At 36.8% G+C, this 21,544-nt stretch overlaps 1 protein-coding gene across 1 annotated transcript in view; it reads right to left on the bottom strand.

Annotated features, from left to right (window-relative positions):
- EYA1 (EYA transcriptional coactivator and phosphatase 1) overlaps positions 1-21,544 on the bottom strand; it is a 156,524-nt gene that overhangs the window by 5,316 nt on the left and 129,664 nt on the right. Inside the window, 5 exon segments of the mRNA XM_032705833.1 lie at positions 4,804-4,904; positions 7,173-7,294; positions 7,585-7,699; positions 7,906-8,066; positions 8,263-8,321. Coding sequence (XP_032561724.1) covers positions 4,804-4,904; positions 7,173-7,294; positions 7,585-7,699; positions 7,906-8,066; positions 8,263-8,321 — 558 coding nt within the window.

Genomic DNA, 21,544 nt, shown 5'->3' with positions numbered 1-21,544 from the left:
CAATTAAGTGTCCTCTGTTTTATTTCTGCCTTTTTGTGAAGGAATATACCTCTATTTACTCCATGTAGTCACAGGAGTGAAGTGTGGAATACTAGAGAGTCCTGTGAAAAAAAGTGGTTGTGTAAAACTCTGGATTATAATTACTTTCAGTTCTCCTGCATATAGGCCAGAAGACCAGGCTCACACCCCAAGGAAGAAAGCCCCAGACCATGGTGGTTGCATGGGGCTGGAATGTGCACAGACACTCTGCACAGCCAAACGTGGCCAATCCACATTTCTGTCAGTCTGACCCTAGAGCACAGCCTTCATAGCTATGAGGAGGGAAAGCAAACCTGATACAGGTCTATATATATTGATATGTTTGTGTATATATAGAGAGTCTCACGCACATATGTTCATGTGTTTTCATGAGGCATGTACACTAATTCTCACCTTATCTAAGATAATAAATGATTTTACAACATGAAAACCTTTAAGTAACAAAAATTATCATACAAAACAGTATGTATTATTCCTGTATTAGCATGCCCCATTTATTCACAACTATTCAGCCATGATGAAAGTGGTAACACACCCAGGAGACAGACGTACATTTTTTCTTACCAAATGTCTGGGTAAGAGATCCTTTGTATATATACTTACTAAATATTGCCATTAAAAAGCCATTTCTGCCAACACTTAGCACATGTCATGTAGAACATGTGTCTTCTGAGCAAACTGAGAAATGATAATATCTCATTAGCTGCTGTGGGAGAATGGATTAAAAATGCTAACCACTAATAAGGTGGTGAAACTGGATGCACTAGTATGTGAAACTGTAAGGCAGCTTTTCTTATTGCATATTGGAAGAATAGGTATCTAGACTCATAGTAAAACAATGATTTTATGTACTATTTCAGTATCTTCCAAGTAAATATGAATCTTTTCTCTTTTAAAAAACATAAATTGTTTTATAGCTGATACTTAGTAGTAAAACATTTATGATTTTTTTATCATTTAATTTTGATGACATTTTGAAATTAAATATGGTGGCAAAAGTTTCAATTTGGTTTTGATGTAAAAAGTATGAAAAGTGAAATTATTAATTTAGCAAACCTAATAATTATAAAATTATTAAATAGTGTAGAACACTAAGTTATTTTATTTCTGAAATAGAAGTAATATTATTTTCCAGCATGTACCTACTGAAAGAACAAACCTACAACTATTTTGCTTCACAAGTGAAGTGTTTATTAATGCACAGATTAAAAAAAAATCCAGTTTTGACAGCAACACCAGAAAGTGCACACTATCTTCCTTCCCTTAAATGAATACATATTTATACAAAAACCTTACTCCTGAGATTTGTGATGGATTTGAATAGAAAACTCATCAGTTTTTGTCATTTTTCACAGTATTTTTGTTGTATTCCTGCCAGATTTGCTAAGCGGTGTCTTTATTTCCTACCCCAAACCTGACTAGCACAGTGTGACTGTGAGCTTAAAAGCAGTGGCATATTGGATACCCATTTATATTCTATTTATTGCTCCACAAAGATTTATGATTTTTCCTCACGATTTCCCTCCGGGGTAGTATGACCATTCTGGAGACAAAGGGAGAAGCCCAGTTGCTCAGGCTCTCCGGAACCACCTGATGTAAAATCCAGCTCCTCAGTGCAGAGAGCCTCCTCCTTTGTCTCTTCTCACAAATTTGAAGTCCTTGGGAGGATTCTCCCAAGTAGAAAAACTCAGGAGCTGGGGTTTTTTTCCGCCTTACGAGTATTTCCCTTACATGTCTCCAAAACCAAAGTCAAAAGACGAGCTCAAACAAAACAAAACACAACAAAACCAAACCAAACCCTCCAAAAACAAAGCACAAAGCAAAGCCAAGACAATGGAGTCTCTGGCAGAAAACCCTAGAAACTTATTCTGCAAATAGCTGTGTCATTGCAGTCGGCTCTGATCCACAAGGCACCTGCACTGGTGCCAGCACCTCCCGAGCACCCCTTGGCTCACACTGATTTCTCTCTGCCTTCCTCTCCCTCCTTTCCTGGGGAAGCTGATACAAAGGTAGCAACCTCCACATGAACCCTGGTGTTAGAGCCAGGTTGGCTGGTTGCTGCACTGAACCAGAAGGGTGTGATTATTCCTCAATCTGCAACGCAAGCGTCCTGAGAATTTTAATTGTCTCATAAAATATTTTGTTGGAAGTGACAGCTAAACAAAGGTGTTGATACCAGGGCTTGACCAGTGCTACCAGAAATGAAAGAGTGTGCAGTTTTCTCAGTGTATTGTATTTACTTATATCAATCAAAAGAGGCATTTTACGAACAAACAGTTTATCCTAAAAATGTTTCTCAAAAGAGCAATTATCTTTTAAATGGTATAAAAAAGTTTCTATAACTGAATTTTTATGAAAATGACAATAAAAAAATCTTAAATATGTTCTTTATTTTTCCTCTTGTTGTATTGATTCAGAATTTTCTGTAAATGAAGGACATAAATGAAAATCTTGTTTTATGAAGCAATTGATAAATTACTGGTAAAATTTTTAATAACATATTTTAACTTTCTTACCTCCTAAGCTGGAAGTTTATCTTTTTTTCACTAAATGAATTCAGAATTAAAAAATCTCTCAAATTAAATAGGTTTGAATTTACATGCTCACTTTAAAAAACTGGAAAAGATATTATAGTTTTTTACATGTAAGCAAAGAAGTGCTATTTAACGAACGGTGTACTGTTTACACTCTAAGTAGTGTAAAGAAACATGCAAACAGCTTCACTACAGGCCAAACCCTTCCAGCAAACTGCTGTGCAAAGGGGTAACAGAAAACCTGTCCCTGGCTTGAGAATACCACAAAACCCAACGCGCTGATAGGAAGGCAGGAAGGAACCAGCTACCAAGGTTCAGGGGATAAGCACCATAATGGGGTACATCACAGGACAGTTATGCCACTTTGGATTGATGTGCTTTGGGTGATTTTGTGGAGATAAAGCTTCTATTTTGTTTGCATGCTTTCCAGAGAAGGTCTAGGCTTTTACTGTTTTCTCATACAGCAATACTATTTATTCCTTAGACAGGGCACACATCTTTAAACTGAAGCACAGTACACACTAGGGTGCATGCCCATGCTTGCTCCTCCTAGTAACCCTAAAAAAAACCTGAAGAGCAGATAACCACAAAGACATCATCTGAGTTGGAAGCAGCTCCTCATATCACAAGGCATTGGGTGGTTTCTGCTCTTGCAGGATGAGAGGGCCAAAACTTAGGAGGCAAATCCTGCTTCCACAGTGTGAAATGATGATTTCTTTTTTTGGTGGAGTAAGAAGCAGGACAAGAATCACAGAAGCATTTTCCTTTATCAAATTAGTAGTTTCTGCAGAAAGGCAGGGCTGCTGGTCTACTTATTGACTTCTCTGGCATTCTGCAGCAGATAATTTAATCCAGAGCATCTAACATCCTTTCAACCTGAAAATTCCTTCCTCCAAGAAAGAATACACAGAAGTAATGGCACAAAGGAACTTTCTATACTGCTACTCCTCTTAGCAACTGGAAAGGCTTTTTCTTATGCTTTTCTGAATCATGTTTCCTGTTGAAAAAAGCACTGAAATAGATAATGTTACCGAAAGGACTACTCCTGCCATTATCACATACAACACTACTTCACTGAGCAACAGAAAAGGAACAAAGGGAAGGAATTTTCCCCCCCGACCTTAAATACAGCTTTTAAATGTAATCATTTACTGCGGGAAAACATTTCTCCGCAAAGATGAAAGGCATTTCTGAAGAAGAAGGAGAAACTGTTCCCGCCAGCCCGCCAAAGGGATATATGAAACTGAGGCTCTGCAAAGTGGTGGGCTGAGCCAGGAACCTACCCACAAGGCTTAAGGGGCACAAAAACCAGATTTCATGAAGCAAAACCAGTCAATGGTTGTTAAAGCACCATGTGGACTAATTAATTTCACTTCTACAAGAGATACAGAAGTATCACAGAGAGTTTTGTGGTAAAAAAGCAGCTGTGTAAAAGCAATTTCCCTGTGAAAGGAAAAAGAACAGAAATGCCCATTTTCCTACTCTTTCTCCTGTTATTCAAAGCCAGTTGTACCTCATTTCTCCAAGTGAAGAGTCTGTATCTGCTACACTTGGATGTAACAGCAAGGCTAAAAATAATGCCTATTATTTGTTAGTGGGAAGTGTTGCTTTTTATGGAGCTTAATCCACATTGGGGGAAAAAAATGGAAATTTTCCCCTTCTTCCCAGAGGAAAGCAAAAAATAATAAAGACAGTCACAGAGTAATCTCTACACAGTTATCTGAGGTTATGAATGTATGCCAAGCCACAGGTAGTTGCCTGAAAACAGAATCCAAATTATGGACACACGAGAAAATGGAAATTTCTGTATACCTACTCCAGTCCTACATACCTTTTCAAGGTTTAACATATACATATTTCATACAGTCAAATAGCATGCTGCCTTTGATCAGTAAGAATTGCCATTTTTTGCTTACATTCATAACATCCTATGTGGTATTTTGGGTTGCCAATGAAAACAGAACTATTAATTCTTGGCATAAAAGCCAGGGTCCATTTTCTGGCCCCTTTTTGAAACACATCAAACGTATATAGCTAGCTTCATGTATCTTTTGGAGAACAGCAGGACACATCATTATCTACAGTTTTATGCAGCTTACTACTAGATATGGTGAAAACATATTTCATAAGGCAAAGACACCAAGTCTAAAGGTCAATGTCCCATGTTGAAGAAAAGACAATTTTGCTTTCAGATTCTTGAAACCAACCTGCACTGAAAAAATGTCATTACCTTTTTTGCGCCTTGTTCTTCTTCGACGCCATCCCCTATAACAACATACACTACTTTCCTTCCAAATCTTTGAATTATTCGCTCAAAACAGCTTTCCTTTCCTGAAAGAAGAATATCAGAATATTCAGGGTAGGTGGTGATGGGATGATATCAAATAAATAACTTTTTAGCCCAGATGTCCCCAACATTTTGAATACACAAGTAGAACTATTGGGAGAGAAGAGCTTCTCCCACAGGATGATGTATCAAGGCTGATTGCAGCTTTACTGCTGCCACAGTAGCCGACAGGAGACCCAAAAATCTACACCATGAGGTCCTTCAGCACAACTGCCGTGGTAGACATAGCATACTAGAGGTCTGCAATATCATCTTTCTTTTCTCATTCCCTAATCTGAGACAGGTTTTGTGGGGATTTTCCCTACTAGGAGAATTCTCTACCGTTTGTTTATGGCCAGTAGCCTGAATCGAGCAAATTGATTGCATCTGAGTTGAAATTCTACCTTTTTCTCCAAAACCTGTGACAAGATTAATCACAGCTCCTAAAACAGTAGTATCCTGACTTAGAAGGTCACCCAAAAGATTTAGATTTAAATGCCTGTAATCCAATACATGGGCAAGATCCTCGATACTTCACTGGGATCCATTAATATGGCTCATTCCTTCACTGCACAGACCTAGGGATATGATCTTAGTGGTCCAGTCCTACGCATAAGTACCACAGAATCATACAATGTTAAGGCTTGAAAGGGACCTTAAAGATCATCTAGTCCCAACCCACCCTGCCATGGACAGGGACACCTCCCACTAGACCATGTTGTCCAAGGCCTTACGCAACGTGGCCTTCAACACCAAGGCATGAGGCACCCACAACTTCCCTAGGCAACCTCTTCCAGGATCTTATCACCCTCACAGTAAAGAATTTCTTCCTAATAGCTAACCTAAATTTCCTATTTTTCAATTTTTACCCACATTGTAAAGGTTCAGTACTGGTACTGAGAAGCTAGAAAAAAAGTAAATGCTTACAGCTGATCTTTCTCAAATGTCCCCATTCTGAAAGGTCAGTTGAGTCTGTTCATGCTACATGCTTACCTGTGTGTCTGCAGCAACAGATGGGAAAATTGTGTTTTTAAAAATAGTTATTTCAGCTATAGAACCATGAACCCAAGAAAAATAGCTGAAAGCAAGAAAAAAAAATAGTTATTTCAGCTATAGAACCATGAAACCAGAAAAAATAGCTTGAAAGAAGCTTTCTGTCCAGCAGAGAGGCCAAAATACTCAATGATGTCCTTTAACAGTAGTGCCAGGCATAAGAAACCTCCAACACTAAGTTGAAACAATGCTTGAAAATTATTAACTGTGTCATATCACAAAAATCATAATTTCCTGTGACAGTGACTGAACACATTTTTCCAAAATACCCTTTTGTCCTGTGTACGTGAAGTTACAAGTGAATATTTATTAAAATATATTTTAATTAAAATGTGTATTTAAAGTATTATAATTCAAAGTTTTAATTTGCTATAAAGTTTTGATAGGTGACACTGTTACTTTTATCCAGCAAACAGTTTTAAATTTTTTACGGTAGTGCTTTCACATGTCTTTGTAAAACTGTGAACCAATTTTTGTTTTGTTTAAAAAAAAACACAACAAAACACACAACAAAATATGCCACAATTTTTCCTTGGCCATTTGAGCTTCCTGTATTATGGATATTTAAGAACACATGAAAAATGTTTTCTTGTAGCCCACAATTTTGAGCGAATCTGAGACAGAACAGATACATCATAATCACATTAAAAACTACAAGCACTGTTGCCATCTGGTCTGATGTACTTCTACATACTCAGAATCACATCTTTTATACTGAACCAGAAAACAGAAATAAACATTTGCCTGGCTGAAGTTTATTAAAGTCAGTATGAAAGAACTTAAATAATTACATTCTGCAGCAAAACATTCTTGCTTCTGGTAAATTGTTTACCAAAATTTGCTCCAGAGCCCACGAAAACAAATGGAGCCAGGGCTTACCTTTACAGAATTTCTTCTGCTACTCTGGGGACACTCCAGTGTTCTGTTCTACAGCCTACTAAAAAGACTTTTCAACTGCTACGCAGACCCACAGTTTTGAGAAATGACGAGAAAAAGCAATTATATTTCTTCCTAACAGAGGTTGCATCAGTGTTAATAGAACTGTATAAAGCTTTCTGTGCTGGATCATGACAAACATTTGAAACACACTTTTAGGATGCTTTAGCATGAACTGTTTCATGACATCAAGTATTACTAATCTCTCTATTTGCTACAGTGAAAGCATGTCAGAATTAAACATAGACCACAATTCCTATCACAACATGATAAAAATAGCTCACCTATTTTAGTTGCACTGTAAATATTCTCTATGGGAAATACAACCCCTAGTCCATACAATAAGACTTTTGCCAGAGCTGGAATTAGCTGAGTAGTTGTCACAAGAATGTTCACACAGTTTGTCCTATGGAAGAAAAAATGCAAACACCCTTTTTTAACAAAGCAAAACATGAAAAAACAAAAGCAGGAAAACCTTAACCCTCCCATCAGAACCCCTCATTATTATTATTGCCACTTAAAAAGAACAGTTTTTTTATCACTTTCCAGGAGGGTAAGATAGAGTGGCATAGTCAGACCAAAACAAGGAATGACAATAAGGTCCTCCAGGTTCAGCATTTGGCCCACCAGACCAGGCAGTCTCTTCTAGATCATCAGCAGACACCCTATAGATTCCTTGGCACTCTTCGTACTCACCTCGAATGAATGAGGGTGAGTGCTTTCAGTGCAAGTGTTAACCAAGAATCTGTCAAAGCTTCGATTTCTGCTCTTAGTTGTAACCAAGCCTCTCTTTTTGCTGGACCAAGAAGACCTGTGGAGTAGATAAGGGCATGTCTGCACTGATATTAAGTAATTCACTGTCATTTTCCTTCCCTTTCGTAAGCTCAGAGACAATTTTCTACACACTGCAAAATAAACAGCTCACTAAACTCTATTATGTTAAAAAAGGAACAGAAACCAGTTCTTCCCATTTACTACTTCTAATCAATATTTGTTCGATGCTCCAGAGTCACTTGCCTCCAACATTATTTTTGTAGGTGTTATATATTTCTTTTACTCGTCTGTAGCGGAAGGCCAGTTTTCGCATCCAGTCCACTCCTCCGCGCACCCCTGTCGCAAGGCACAAATTTGCGCTGGTGGCAGCGGCGGGAAAGCCATCTGTTCCGAAGTTATAGGTGCTAGTCAGACATAAGAAAACCCCTAGATTAATAAAAGGCAACAGGCTACATTGAACCACCAGCTACTCATTTTGCTGGGTTGCAAAGAAGGAGACAGTAAAAAGAGTGCAAGCTACTGTAAGCATTCCAGCAGCCCATCACTTTCCCGGGAAGGGATTTGCAAAACAACTTTTTATCTTAATGAATTCTCTTGTACCTTAAATCTTGACCGTTGTCATCTGAAGACACGTCATCAATGTGAACCTGGTCGCATTCCTAAGGTGACAGAAAGACTTTATAATTTTCTTGATCTCGCAAATCTTGAAAACAAAGCTATAAAAAAACCCCCTATGAACAATTTACTTATCAGGAATATTTTTAATTGTGGAAATCAGTAGATGGCAGTCTTGTTAAAACAACTGTTTTACCTATTTCCTTGTGCTCATTTCTTAGAATAAATGCACACCGTCATTAGCTACTACTGTTAAATGGCTTTCCAGAAACACATTTTTGTGTTTAGAAAGGAAAGTGGTTAAAAACAATTAGCATATGTGTTCCATAAACGTTCTTGTAGCCTTTCAGGTACCTTAAAACATCATGCTGCTCAAAGCTGATTCAGTCAGTGCATAAGTGTAACTGAAACCAGACATTTTGGTAAATGTAACATATTAGAAAAATTAAACCTGATGCTAACCGCCAATGAAATTATGACCTCTGATTGCTGTTGAGCCACACACCAACACAGCCTGAGGCCAGTGTTTCAGAGGAGCGCAGATGAAAAATCTGTTCCTAGTTTGCCATTCATTTGAGAGTTGTGAGTTTCCTCCTCTCTCTTTGGTCTTAGTGCATGAAAGCAGCATGCCAAAATGAAGAAAATCTGAACAGAAATAGCCGAATCAAACCATCTTTCTTCAGCAACTTGTATGCAAACTACCTTGGCACATTCAAAATTAGCTTTGTCCATCTCTAAATTAAAACTGGTAATGCGTATTGTTTATCTACAAAAAGCAGAAACCACTGGAACATTACTTTTAATGTTTTAACTTTTGGCAGGAAAACAAATAAACCTCTGACACTCTAGATCAATATCATTTCAATGCTTGTAATAATAATGGATTTCAATTATTTTAATAATTTCGTCTTCTCTCTCCTAATGTGAAGTCCTATAACAAACACGATCTCTTTTAAAGATGAAAATACTGCAATTCTTTATTTTTGTGTTGCTTTCCTCTGAACAAATTTTTCTCTCCATGGATTTGTGAGGAAGGGAGGAAAGATAGAAGTGGAAAGAAACTCAAACCAGCTGTTCCCTAACAGAATTAAAATCATGACCCTCAACCCTTTTTCTAAAACATCTATTTTCCAGCCAACCTCTCCCAGCAAGCAGCAAGCTCCAAGGAGGAAAAGACTTTGACCCTGTAACCTTCTCCTCCTCTCCTGAGGTCAACAACCTCAGATAAGAAAAAAGCTGAAGGAGCCTATTTGGCCTCACATGGTGGTTGTGGATTCTAGATTTTTATAAAGTAATACCTCAGAAACTGAAAATGCTTTGAAGAATAAGGTGTGGTCTTTTGCACTTTTACAACATATACTAATTCATACTGTAATGCATACTGTTTCCTAGCTTAGACATAAGTAGTTTGTGCTAGAGAGAGAGGCAGGAGTGACAACCAGAACAGGAGAGACAGTACTACATTTGCTCATATTTAACCAACATCCAGTGACTTTACTCCTCAGACAGATGAAACTGCAAGTGTGAACATATGTTGCCAGGCTTTGAAAATCAACTTGGCTAAAAAAGAGCCAGAAGCTTCTTCAAGAGGTTAGCAAATCCACAGAAATTATTATTATTATTTTGTTGTTTAAAACTGAAAGCATATGTCCGTCCAAATGCATACGAAGTTAACAATTCAAATATGAACTGAGTGTAAGCTAAAGAAAGGACACCCTCCTGAATTCATTAGTTTCTCATTCTAATTACTCTTTGACTTCTCCTTCCCCAGCTTGGAAACTGTGAATGACAACTGGAACAAGCTGCTGGAGAAGAAGACTCAAAACAGAAATCTGGGAAAAAGGAACAAGTTTTATTAGTAATGACAAAACTAAAGGAAGGAGTAGAAGCTCTCTCTCACCGGAGCAGATGAAAGAAGGAATAACTCAACAAACTTCCAAATTGAACACTCTCAGGCCAAAGACAAAGACAGGAAGAATGAGACCACTACATCTTAGATCCCACAGTTAGAGAGTACCCGGAGACTTGGAACTTCAATTTGCATTTCGAGGTCTTGGGACCATGACAAGCCCTTGGACATGACAGACATTCTCCCCTTCTGTCTAACCATCTGCTTGGTAGGTAGAAAGTGAGAACTGAAGTGATACATTAGAAATAGAAAATGTGGTATCGAAAGAAAGAGGTATTTTGGAGGGAAAAACCCAGAAAAGAAATCAGAGACTAAAAATTGCTGGGGTAAAGGTATAGAAACAGTGTCAAGAAAGCAAGAAAAGTAAAGGTCATGAACACCACAAATTTCAGTTTAAATACTGAATATAATGGAGAGAGATAGTGTCCTCTTTTGTCAGAAAGAAAAGAAGTAAAAAGGTTAAGTCAGGAGGGGAATGAAGCAAAATTAAAGCACAAGAGATACATGTTATAATTTGGAAAGGATTAAAGAGCAATGTGATTGACACTACATTACAACTAAAGGAAGGTCACAAACAGTGCACGACTATTTTGTTCCTCTTGAGTGGCAGGGCATGGCTTTGAGGCTAAATGTGAGCTTTGAGTGCCAGGTATTTTTTCACGCTGTCTAGCTGACTCAGACTTTGGGCTAATGAGTGATGGGTGCATTTTTCGACCCCTGAACATAGTAAGGGAAAAACACTCAATTAACAATTGCTCTTTTAGCAGGAAAGATTTTTAGGAATAACTCTTCAAAGATGCCAGTAACATGCCCATCATTAATTGATCTGATCCGTCCTTCCGGCAGAACACCTTGTATTTTGTTTTCACCTGCTTGCTTTGTGTGGAGCATTCTGTTTGTGGGCAAAGACTATCTGAGATGCTGCTCAGTCCTCTGATTAGTTACAAGCAAGCACCCACACATTCAACAATTAAAAATAGCAGTTAACTCATTATGCACCATAATCAGGGATATAGTAAAACACTGACCAAGAAATACAGTATGCACTTCCAACCAGTATATTTTTGCAAAGGTATGTAAACAAAGACTCATAAAATCCTCAAGTACTTCTCAGAAGTTTCTGTGATGGAAGCTGACTTACAGCTAAATGGTCATTCAGGGAAAAAAAAAAAGTTTGTTTGCAGGCTTACCATTTCAAAATTTTACAAATGTATTTGACATTTTTTTTAAATTTTCATACGAAATACAGTACTAGTATTCTCCCCTTAATTTCTCTGGCAAAGTGATATCTGAAATTAATACTGGAAGTCTCCGTAGAAACACTGTTATTTATGCAGATCTATTTTATTATGACAGAATCAGTTTAGCAGTCAATTCCAAAGCAGAAAATTAAAATCGTGGGATTCTCTTTTAAAATAGGCTGAATTGGCAAGTAAGGAGCAAAATATCCTGTGGCTTACGTATAAAGATTAGGCAGCTAGCTGTGTTTTGCTCCTAAAGGTGTTGACCTCGCAACTTCAGTGTATCCAGTCTGAAATCTTCAGGAGGAATTACAAGTGATGACATGTTTATACTGAAGATTTGGATTTCAGTCAGACAGGCTGAGATGCAGCTCTGCACTTTGGGATCAACCCCTGGAAAGCAAAATGCACTTGGTATAGTTTAGGGATAATACTTTCAGGGAAACTGAGAGTGGCAGCATGTGTAACTTAGCAAATCTACCTATAGTAGCTTAAGAAGTTACTGTCTGTGCTGTCCTTTGCTGCTCTCTTGCACAGCTGCTTGCATGCCACACATCCATGTGTTTGTGTCCCTCAGACCTTTCTGTGCCTCAACTGGTAGCTTAGCTTGAATCTCCTGCAGCTCAATTAAACCAACAGATGTTGCATGGAGTAACTGAGACTTGTTTCTACATTCCCTTCCACCAGTTCTGCTTTGGGGCTTGAAGAAGCAGCAGATCCGTGCTAAAAACTAAAACCTGCTGCAATCACTGCTAAGTGAATGTCTCCAGTGAAATGTAGTAAGCCAAAGAAAAACAACAATCAAAAATGAATTACTTGTACATGGAAAGCTTGTGTCTTCTCCCTGCTCCATTCCCAAAGCATTTGTTAACTTTTTCCTGCTAACTTTTCCTCCTTCTCTTTCTGTTTTTGTATGGTGAGCCAAAACTCCCATAGATGCTCCATAATCATCATTCACAGCTCTTAAAATGCCTGGACCTATGTAGTTCTCTGGAATCATTCCTTTAAACTAACTTAGGATCCTTATAAAGATTCATATGCAAAGCATTAAGTTATGGCAGAAATGTTCTGCAAATATTTATATTACTTTGCTCCCTCGCTACCACCTGTCAAGTTGTGTACTTCTGCCATAATTATGTAAAATATGTCTCACTACTCAATTTACTGTAGGAAAAAATAATAATTAAAAAAAAAAGATTAAGGCTGTTACAAGAGTTCCTCTTATCTGTGCCAATACTTCATGCCAAGTGGAGTGACGCAATGGATAGCACGAATCCTCTACATTTCTGGGCTACAAAACTAACAGAAATAAATCTAATAATTATGCTGTCTTTGAATAAACACTGAGCACAAGATAACTCTGGACAAGTTTGCACATTATATAAAGGAATGTGAATAATATTATGAGCATAACCTCAGAGGATGCCGAAGTATTACAGTCTCAAATCTGCTGATTATAGCTAAAATACACTTCCACATTTGGTTAATCTTCTTAATTTACCGTGAGAAAACTAACACCACGTTGTCAACTAATTGTTTCAATACCTTAGTCTGCAAAGTCAAAATGAGAGAGGGGAAAAAAAAACCCAAACCAACAACCACCCTTCAGAATGAGCTATTTTCCTTCTGGCTTTACATCAGTGTGCCCATTGAGACAGCCTGGAAGCTGGCCAACTTGCAGGAAATGATTGCTGGGATTCTCTGTTCCTCTCGTATCTGTCATTACACAATTATATCCACTGCTTCATTTTCCCTACTGAACAGTAGAGAAATTTGGTCATGTACATGTGAGAACAGATCTAGCAAAACAAGTTAAAGCTGCAATCCTTTATAAATGTGATGTATCTGGAAAAAAAAATTAAAAAAAATCCTCGAGTGCACACTGCTGAGTTTTTAATGAAGCTTTTTATGACAGTTGTACCTCTGTTTATGTCTTTTCCAGGAATAAGATATATATTCTTTAAGTTATATATACCCTTTCAGATTATTATGTGCTCCACAAACTCATCACTCCTATAAGCCTTCACAACGTGCTTCTTTGTGAAACACAGACTCACAGATTGTCAGAAAATGTTTTTTCCAGGCAACAATTACATATTCCAAAGCTAGTTAGTGAATGACCCCTTGAAACTGTTGGTTTCTACACCTTTTTACTCACACTTGTAACTACCTTCCAGCAAAATTAAAAGGAGATTGCTTCAACCAGCCTTTATTCTAATTTTAGGGAGAAAACATGCAAGGATCCCAACACTATTTTACAGCAGTCATTAAACTTGACAAGTAAATCTCTGGTTTTACTTGACTAGAAGGATAACAAAATCTATAGTATGTGTACAGGCTAGAAAATTCACATTTCATAGAACAACAGCTCATCTATATCCTCTGTGTCTGTGTATGCATATATATACATGTATGACTGGTGCCTCATGCTCCTCTACTGTACTTCTGTACTTATTAACTACACAAAACCCTCTGCATTTGCTTTCAAGCTGAGGCAACAAAAGCTGAAGTGCTGAACTTCCTAACCCATCATCGCAGAGTGCCTGTTAACATACAGTGCAAACCCATGTGAAAAAGCGGAGACTACGGTTCGCAGGTTCTCAACGCTGGCACTCCATTGGCAGGACCTGTCATCTCTGTCTAGCCTGCACTTTGTGACCCTAACATTTCTCTTCTTTCCCACCACAATTATTCGGCGCTGAAGAAAAAGGGTGCAGATTACCTGTGGGTCAGGCACAGGATATTAAGAACAAAGAGAGTTCTTGAAATCCACTTCATTCTGTCTGACAATTTGTGGATGAACAGTCAAGGAATTAAATCGGGCTGTGAAGGCTTTCAAAATGCTCCCATTTTAAACTTATGACTATAAAGAGAAGCTTATAGTGAAAAAAAAAACACAACAAAAAACCATCACAAAAAAACCCTACCAAAAAACCAAACCCCATCTTTTACTCTTAAAATAGCCCATCAAAAAAAAAAAAACCAAACAAGTTTATTATCTATATAAATTATTATCTATTATAAACATTGAGGACTAAGAACTGAAATTAATAACAAACTGTTTCTCACAGCCAATGACTTTAGAGTGCTCTCCTGTGCCGAATATGTAACCTTTTTATAATGCACAATGGATGCCATTCTTTTCTAATAGAAAAAGTGATTAAAATCCTATTTTGCTTGCTGACATCAACAAATGCATTTGGATTAAATATGATACTCCTAAAGTAAACAATGTTTGTTCCAAATAAATACAGATCTTATTCTGCAACTTGTGTTTATTGAAGTAGCTATGCTAAAACCAAGGTTTACATTTTCATTTCAACTGCACCTTGTAACTGGAAGAATCCAATTTAAAATAAAACATGACCTAAAGAAGTATCTAAAGAGCAACTGCATTGCGCCAGTTACATTCCCACAGCAAAACAAAACTATTTTGCTAGTTTTCTTTACTTCATAAGTGTCATGAGACAGATATTTCATGAACTGATATTGTCTCTAATATACTACTCAATATGCTGAAATCTTTCGATTGAAAAGAAGACCGAAAAGCAAACTCATACCTCTAGCAGAGGGTCAGAAGAGCTCAGGACAACCATAATAAGTACAGTCCTTCAAACTTCAGAGATTTCTCACTTGCTTTAGGGTGTAAATTTGTTGCTCAGGTTCCAGTTCAGAGGTACTCCCTATCGCTCCAAATGCACTCCTTACATTCCATTTCAGACAAGATAAAAGGTAAAACTATTTCTGTAATGTATCACCTTACTAAGAGAAGTGTTTTAGAGTGCCTCTCTAAGAGTCAGTTCTTATTACAACTTTGAAGAAATAATTTGTTTTTTCCATTTTTGTACATTTTGCAGGGAAAGAGGAAGAGAGTGGTGTCATAGAAATAATTTTACCAATAGATAAAAATGACTAAATAAAACTCAAGTTTATCCATTTAAAGAGTCTATGTCACTCCTGGAAAGAACAATGTTAAGTTCTAAGTGTCAAATCCACTATATTTTAAAAGTTCAGCACTTCACATTGTAAATACTTTCTTTATGATATGATTCCTGTTATCTGCAAATATATACTTTTGTAAAGAGAAAAAAATCCTATGATTAATGAAAGCCAGTGAAAATCAAATACGAAGGAGTTTTAAGAAGTAAAAAAAAGCAAACCATGAACTTCATCAGAGTGTAATGAACTATTCCCAAACATATTAACTTAAAAGTATACTTTTAGGACATACACACTTTGTTGACACTATATACTAAAGATTTTAAAAATATATTTCAATTTTAAAAAATTTAAAAATTAAACTTATGAAAAGATGTTTTTTCCATAAAAGCCTTAAAATAATGTCTAATTTCTCAGATAATGAGAGGTTCATGTGGAAATTTTCACAAGAAGGTGTAATCTCTCTCTTTCAGTCCCACATGATCAATTAATTTAAACTTGAAGGGCCTTGGTGCTGTAGGTGATCTCCCAAATGCACGTGTTTAAAAGGAAACTACAATGCTTTGGGTGAGCAAGTCTCCCATCTTTGTAATTGTCTGCTAATGGGACAAGGACCAGGTTTAAAATTCTCTCTGCTAACCCTGTCAGTATAGACAGCAAAAACCTTTGCTCCTATGGGCAGCCTGAAGACCTTTACACAATACTTTGAATTTACTCTTCCCTTTTCTTTCCCACCCTTAATGTTGTGTGGCAGAGGTTGACCCCTATGCTGCTGCTCAGTAGTAGAAGTAGGGAGTGAGCTAAGGCACTGCTTCCTTGGCCCAGCTGGAGCAGAGGACAGCTATGCTTTGTGGGACCTCTGGGAGTGCCAGCTAGAGAGTCAAGAGTTTTTGTGCCACCTCACAGCCTGTCATGGCTTAACCCCAGCAGGTAACTCAGGGAGAAGCAACAGTAAGGTAAATAAAGTAATAAAGTGATGCTACAAGCTTGGTAGGCTCCTACGTATTTCAGCTCAGCTGTACATGTGCAAAGAACACTCCATCTGATCCTCTTGAGGAAGGAAACTATTTTCCAGTCATTCCCTCACATACATACTAGGGAAAATTCCGTACCATGATTTACATTTCCTTTCTTCTCTATCCTTCCTTCCTTCACTGAAACTGAGCTGTTCCTGGATTGCTACTGTGGAAAATTAAATGCAAATAGATGGGCTTGGTGTCTCAGTCTGAATGTGCAAAGGGAAGTACTGTGATGCCTGCTGGGAGTCCACAATTGTTGATGAGTTCATTAGAAAGTGAACTGCCTACTCTTCATAGAACTTACAGTACATTAAAAATTAGGTTTATATCTCTAAAAATAAATTTAATGCTGTTAAAAAAAAGCTCTACTGAAGCTTTTGGAATAATCACATTTGACTTTACCAGAACTCTCTGTTGCTGAAGGAGAACTACCAGAAGTTGAATCACAGGCTTCTCATAAAGCATCCCTAGCCACTATCTGGTCAGGAGGTTCCCATTACAGACATCACAAATACTTGGGAGGAGGTGAACTCTTCTTTCAACCAAATGAGAAAAGTAATTTTTGAATAGATATTTGTCTGTAGAGGCCTGATGATTCCACTCTGGGTGACCAAAGAATTGTTCAGCTGCCATTCCTATGGTATTTAGGGGTGGGAGGGAAATAATTCAGTCAGCTCTGTCTGAAGCTTTCCTCTCCCTGAAACCACCCCGTTTCTCACCGGGATTAAGGCTTATTCAACAGCCTTTCCTGCAATTGCTTATTTTCTTGAGTCCCAGAAATCTATTTTCACTCTGTCTTGCAGTACTTTCTATGTTTGGTAGTTTGGTTTTTCTAAAGAAGTAACTACAGGTATTTCTTATTCAGCATCTAGCTAACCAGTTTGGAAGTCAAGGGCCAAAGATTTGCTAAGACTCTCCAGGATCCATCCTCCAATCGCAGCCATATCAGACCAACTCTGCCAAAATTGCACACTTGCCTCAAGGAAAACAGCTATTTCTCACAGCAGTAGAACTAGTCTGTACATGAACTTCCGTCCATTGTTCATTGTTAAATGAAGGTCATCTGGCAAAACCCCCATTTTGTGAAAAAGTGGACTGTTAGATTCTCTTTGTATTACCAGCAATAAATATTGATATGAACACCACGAACAATCACCAAGAGCTGATTCTACTTTCAAACGCATCTTTAACTATCACATCACAGTCATTTCAAACAAAACGTTTTCCTTTCACGGATTCTTTTAAAGTATTTCTATTGAAGAAATATTTCTTAGAATATTAAAGAATGCACGTGCTGGTTTTCTGTTTTCTGAGAGAATGTGAAATGTAATTTTCTAAGAAATTTTTTTCTTTGGCATCATCATGGTCAATATTTACTCTTAGGACAGTAAACCTATCTCTTTATCTCAAGAGTGGTTAGCCTCCACCTATCAAAAACACTGTTGCTCCATACTGGATTGTTTTTTCTTTTTTTTTTTTTCCTGACATTAACACATCCAGGTTGATTTTCTTTCTTGCTGGCACATCATCAATGAACCCAGCACAACAAAGGAAATTCATACGATAATGAAAATACTCGAGGTTTTGCAATGCTCTGAGACAGGTTCACAGATGAAATGTTTTAAACAGAACTGCGGTAATTGTCCATGAGGAAAACAAAGAGCAGGAAGCACTCAAAGCTGCCATGTTTAGTTCTTAAACAGCTGCTACCTATTTCTTAAAAATAACCCAACCAAACAACCCATACAGTAATAAACTCCTCCATATTCCAGCAATTTAATTTACGAATAACCAAGTAACTAAAACGCATGAAGTTGCTCTATGGTTGGAAGAGAATTATTAAATTTTATGTAACTTTAATCCTAATTTTGAATGGAAAACAATATCAGCCCCAGTGGTGGTGCTGAAGACTTAATTAATGGTTTAATCTTTTTTAGTGTTCTGAAAGCTTATCACAAACCAAATGTAAATGGAGTAACTGTTAACACTAAGTTCATTAATATTTTAATGCATTTTCCACCACACTTTTCTTCTAATATATTATTTCAAAAAATACACAGATGTAAAAATAGACAAGTGATACTAAGAAATAATAATTTATAAACATAATAAATATAACAAATAATTATAAATTATTTCTTCTAATCAAATGGGGTTTTTTTTCTCCTTTCTCTTGAACTATTTTAATACATACCTACCAATATTTTATGTTCTCTCATGGACTGTGCTGTAACTTTGCAGTAAGTTTACTGATTTCTGAAGCATTATTTTACACCCCCACAACTGAAAGCCTAGAAGTCTCACTCGCTTTATAGGCAAAAAAATAAGCTATTAAACAATACAATCACAGGTAACTTGTTTTGGAACAGCAACACTTAGAGGAGCAAGACTCTGATTTACTGTTGTTCTGATTTTCTTCTTTTCAATGAGTTAGCCCATCGTTTTGTAAACATAATTTGTCACCAACACCAGCCAGAGTTCTCTGCAACTACTTTTTGCCTTTCTTTCAGATCTGTTATCCCTGCTGAGAGAATCTACTAAAGAAGAATTTTTCATACTGACACCAACTGTAGTCTTGCTGTGAATAACCACATTCCCATAAAAATCATTCCATTTATTGCAAAGTTGTTGGCAGACCATAGGAATAATAGTCAACTCAGGAAACCTTTTATCCTGAAATCACATAGCTTAACCCTTTGAATGACCACATATAGTTCATACATAAAAGCTATATTACCACATTGCTGTTTAATTTCTTAGTAAAAGCTTTTTTGTTGTTGGTAAGTTTTCTAAATTATTTTTTCGCAGTACTTCCTTTAAGTAAAATTTAAATAATAATTAAAAAAGACTGGATTGGGAGTATTCAGTGTTTTTGCTTAATATACAATGCTGTATTAAAAATTACAGACTCTTTTCAAATACATGAAATATTACATTACATAGATATGAGTGTGGTTTTGATTATAAACAAAAATTTACAGTCATACAAAACTTTACTGTTTTTTCTACCTTCCTATGGTAAAGAAAGATTTATGAATTTACAGTATAATAGAACAATTAAAAAAAGTGGGTTTTGTGGCAGATACTTCTGTTAGTCATTATATCTGCTGCATTAAACACCAAACTACTGGAGATTAGATTCAGAAAAGAGGCATTAGTTCTGTTAGTCAGACCTCTTGACAGTTTGGGAGTCAGAGGTTCCTTATACTTCAATTTCTGTCCGAATTTATTAAAGTGATGGAACAAAAAAAAAGTCAGTGTATGTTTTCACCGTCTGTTTTTTTCTGTTCATAAACCCTTGTTTGTAGGTAATCATGACTTGATTTATGCTAAATTCATTTGACTAAGGCCATAACAGGAGATTTAGACTTGTAAATACACACTTAAGAAAAGTATATACTTTTTGTTCCAATAAAAGAATTGAAATATTTGACTTGTATTTTTAAACTTTTCAGTCAAAACTTTCAGAAAAAAATCCTACAAACGCTCGAGTTATAACTGCTGCTACAATTGTCTCTTGCCTTTGCCTACTGATGCTAGGGAAGGCATTTTTCCCCTGTATATCCACATTTTAAATTTGCAATGTGAGTTATAGAAACATGCAGAGGAAAAAGTTGAGATCTTTCAGCTGATTGATTTTCTACAGTTCAGAAAGCATCGTTTGCTTAGATAAAGCTGATTTTTCTTGTCATAGTATTTCAGCTGAGCTCAGTACTCATGTCAGCAGTCTGTGCTCTGCTGTCAGTGAACAGATAAGAACTATCATCTCCTGACTGCATCACAGTACAGGTAACCTGCAGATAGTGTCTGGACTGCCTTGTTCTGACCGGACAAGGATCTTGGAAAAACCAAAAAAAATAAACCCAATACTTCATTCCTTCAATATGTCATTGTTTCTTTTGTTAAACTTTTTGTTTACATTTTTTGAAATCCTCATAAAGCTTCATGCTTCAATAACAAAGTTTAGGATAGTTTTAGTGCACTACAGAATCCCCCAGCTTCTTGGCCATATCTAAAGAAAAATTTTACAAGTGCTATTAACAGCAGTCAAATTTTACTTTAAACACAGAAAAATAAAAGTGATACTACAATGAGTAAAGGGAATAATCCTCTCCCTCTTTCTTTACAGTTTCATTAGACCATTGAACTGGATGAAATTCAGATAGAGGCCTTATTGTAACCACACTGAAACAGTAGAAATCTCCTGAGACTGTGAAACTCAAACATTTTGGAAACCAACTTCAAGCACCCCTTATGTGCTTTTAAAAGAAAATGAATGACAGACACTTCTTAATTTTTCTCCCTGTAGCAACATTTTAATATAATTTCTGCCATCCCCCTACCCCCCAAAAGCCAGCATAAACAGATCTGTTTAAAATTCATGCGTATGCATGTTTTCTTAAAATTTAAACTTCAATCACAGCACTCACACATAACCACACCAGCATAAACTGCATGATGGCTTTCAAGATATCAGACATCTTGTAAATAACATTGTAAATTCATGCCAAAATTAAGTCTAGGGCAAAGAGGCTGATAGAAACTACCTACCACGCATATTGCTAAGATGCTTATGCAGTGGTTTCAAATCTTTGTACTGATGTGAGGATTGTCTAATGTGCTCTCATCCTGCAAAATGTCACGTAAGGATGAAACTTAGTTTCACCTAGCTTTCTAAAATACTTTAAGTACATAATTTTCAGAGACTAATCCACTCAAAACACCAACCTGAATAATACGAATCTGAGATTTGTGGCTTAAGATGGTGCCTACATCAATCAGGAGAGAACTTCTTTAAAGGTGACTATTATGCTCTCTTCAGTTTATCTTCTGGGTTTTGCAATGAGAAAAAAATCGTTTGCCTCAAAGTAGTGGAATCAGCACAAAATAACTGCATTATGTGAATAGAAAGGTTGGGCTGGGAAAGGTATTTGAGTGTAAATTAATGTTGATCTTAGCTGGAATAACTTGCACTCTTCAGCACTTGCAGCTGCACCAGGGACTTGACTGGCTGTATGAGATTTTACACATCTGTCAACTTCATCAGAGACCAAAACACAAAATCTACTGCTCAGGAATGTTATTTGAATTTGTGAAACTTTTTAGATTATAAACTAATAATGGTATACTTAGGAAACTTATGAATGTATTATTAACGA

Source organism: Chiroxiphia lanceolata, chromosome 1 (genome assembly GCF_009829145.1).
Source record: "Chiroxiphia lanceolata isolate bChiLan1 chromosome 1, bChiLan1.pri, whole genome shotgun sequence".
In the NCBI taxonomy this organism is placed as follows: domain Eukaryota; kingdom Metazoa; phylum Chordata; class Aves; order Passeriformes; family Pipridae; genus Chiroxiphia; species Chiroxiphia lanceolata.
The sequence above is the reverse complement of the archived record's forward strand: the minus strand, read 5'-3'. Positions and strand labels throughout refer to the sequence as shown.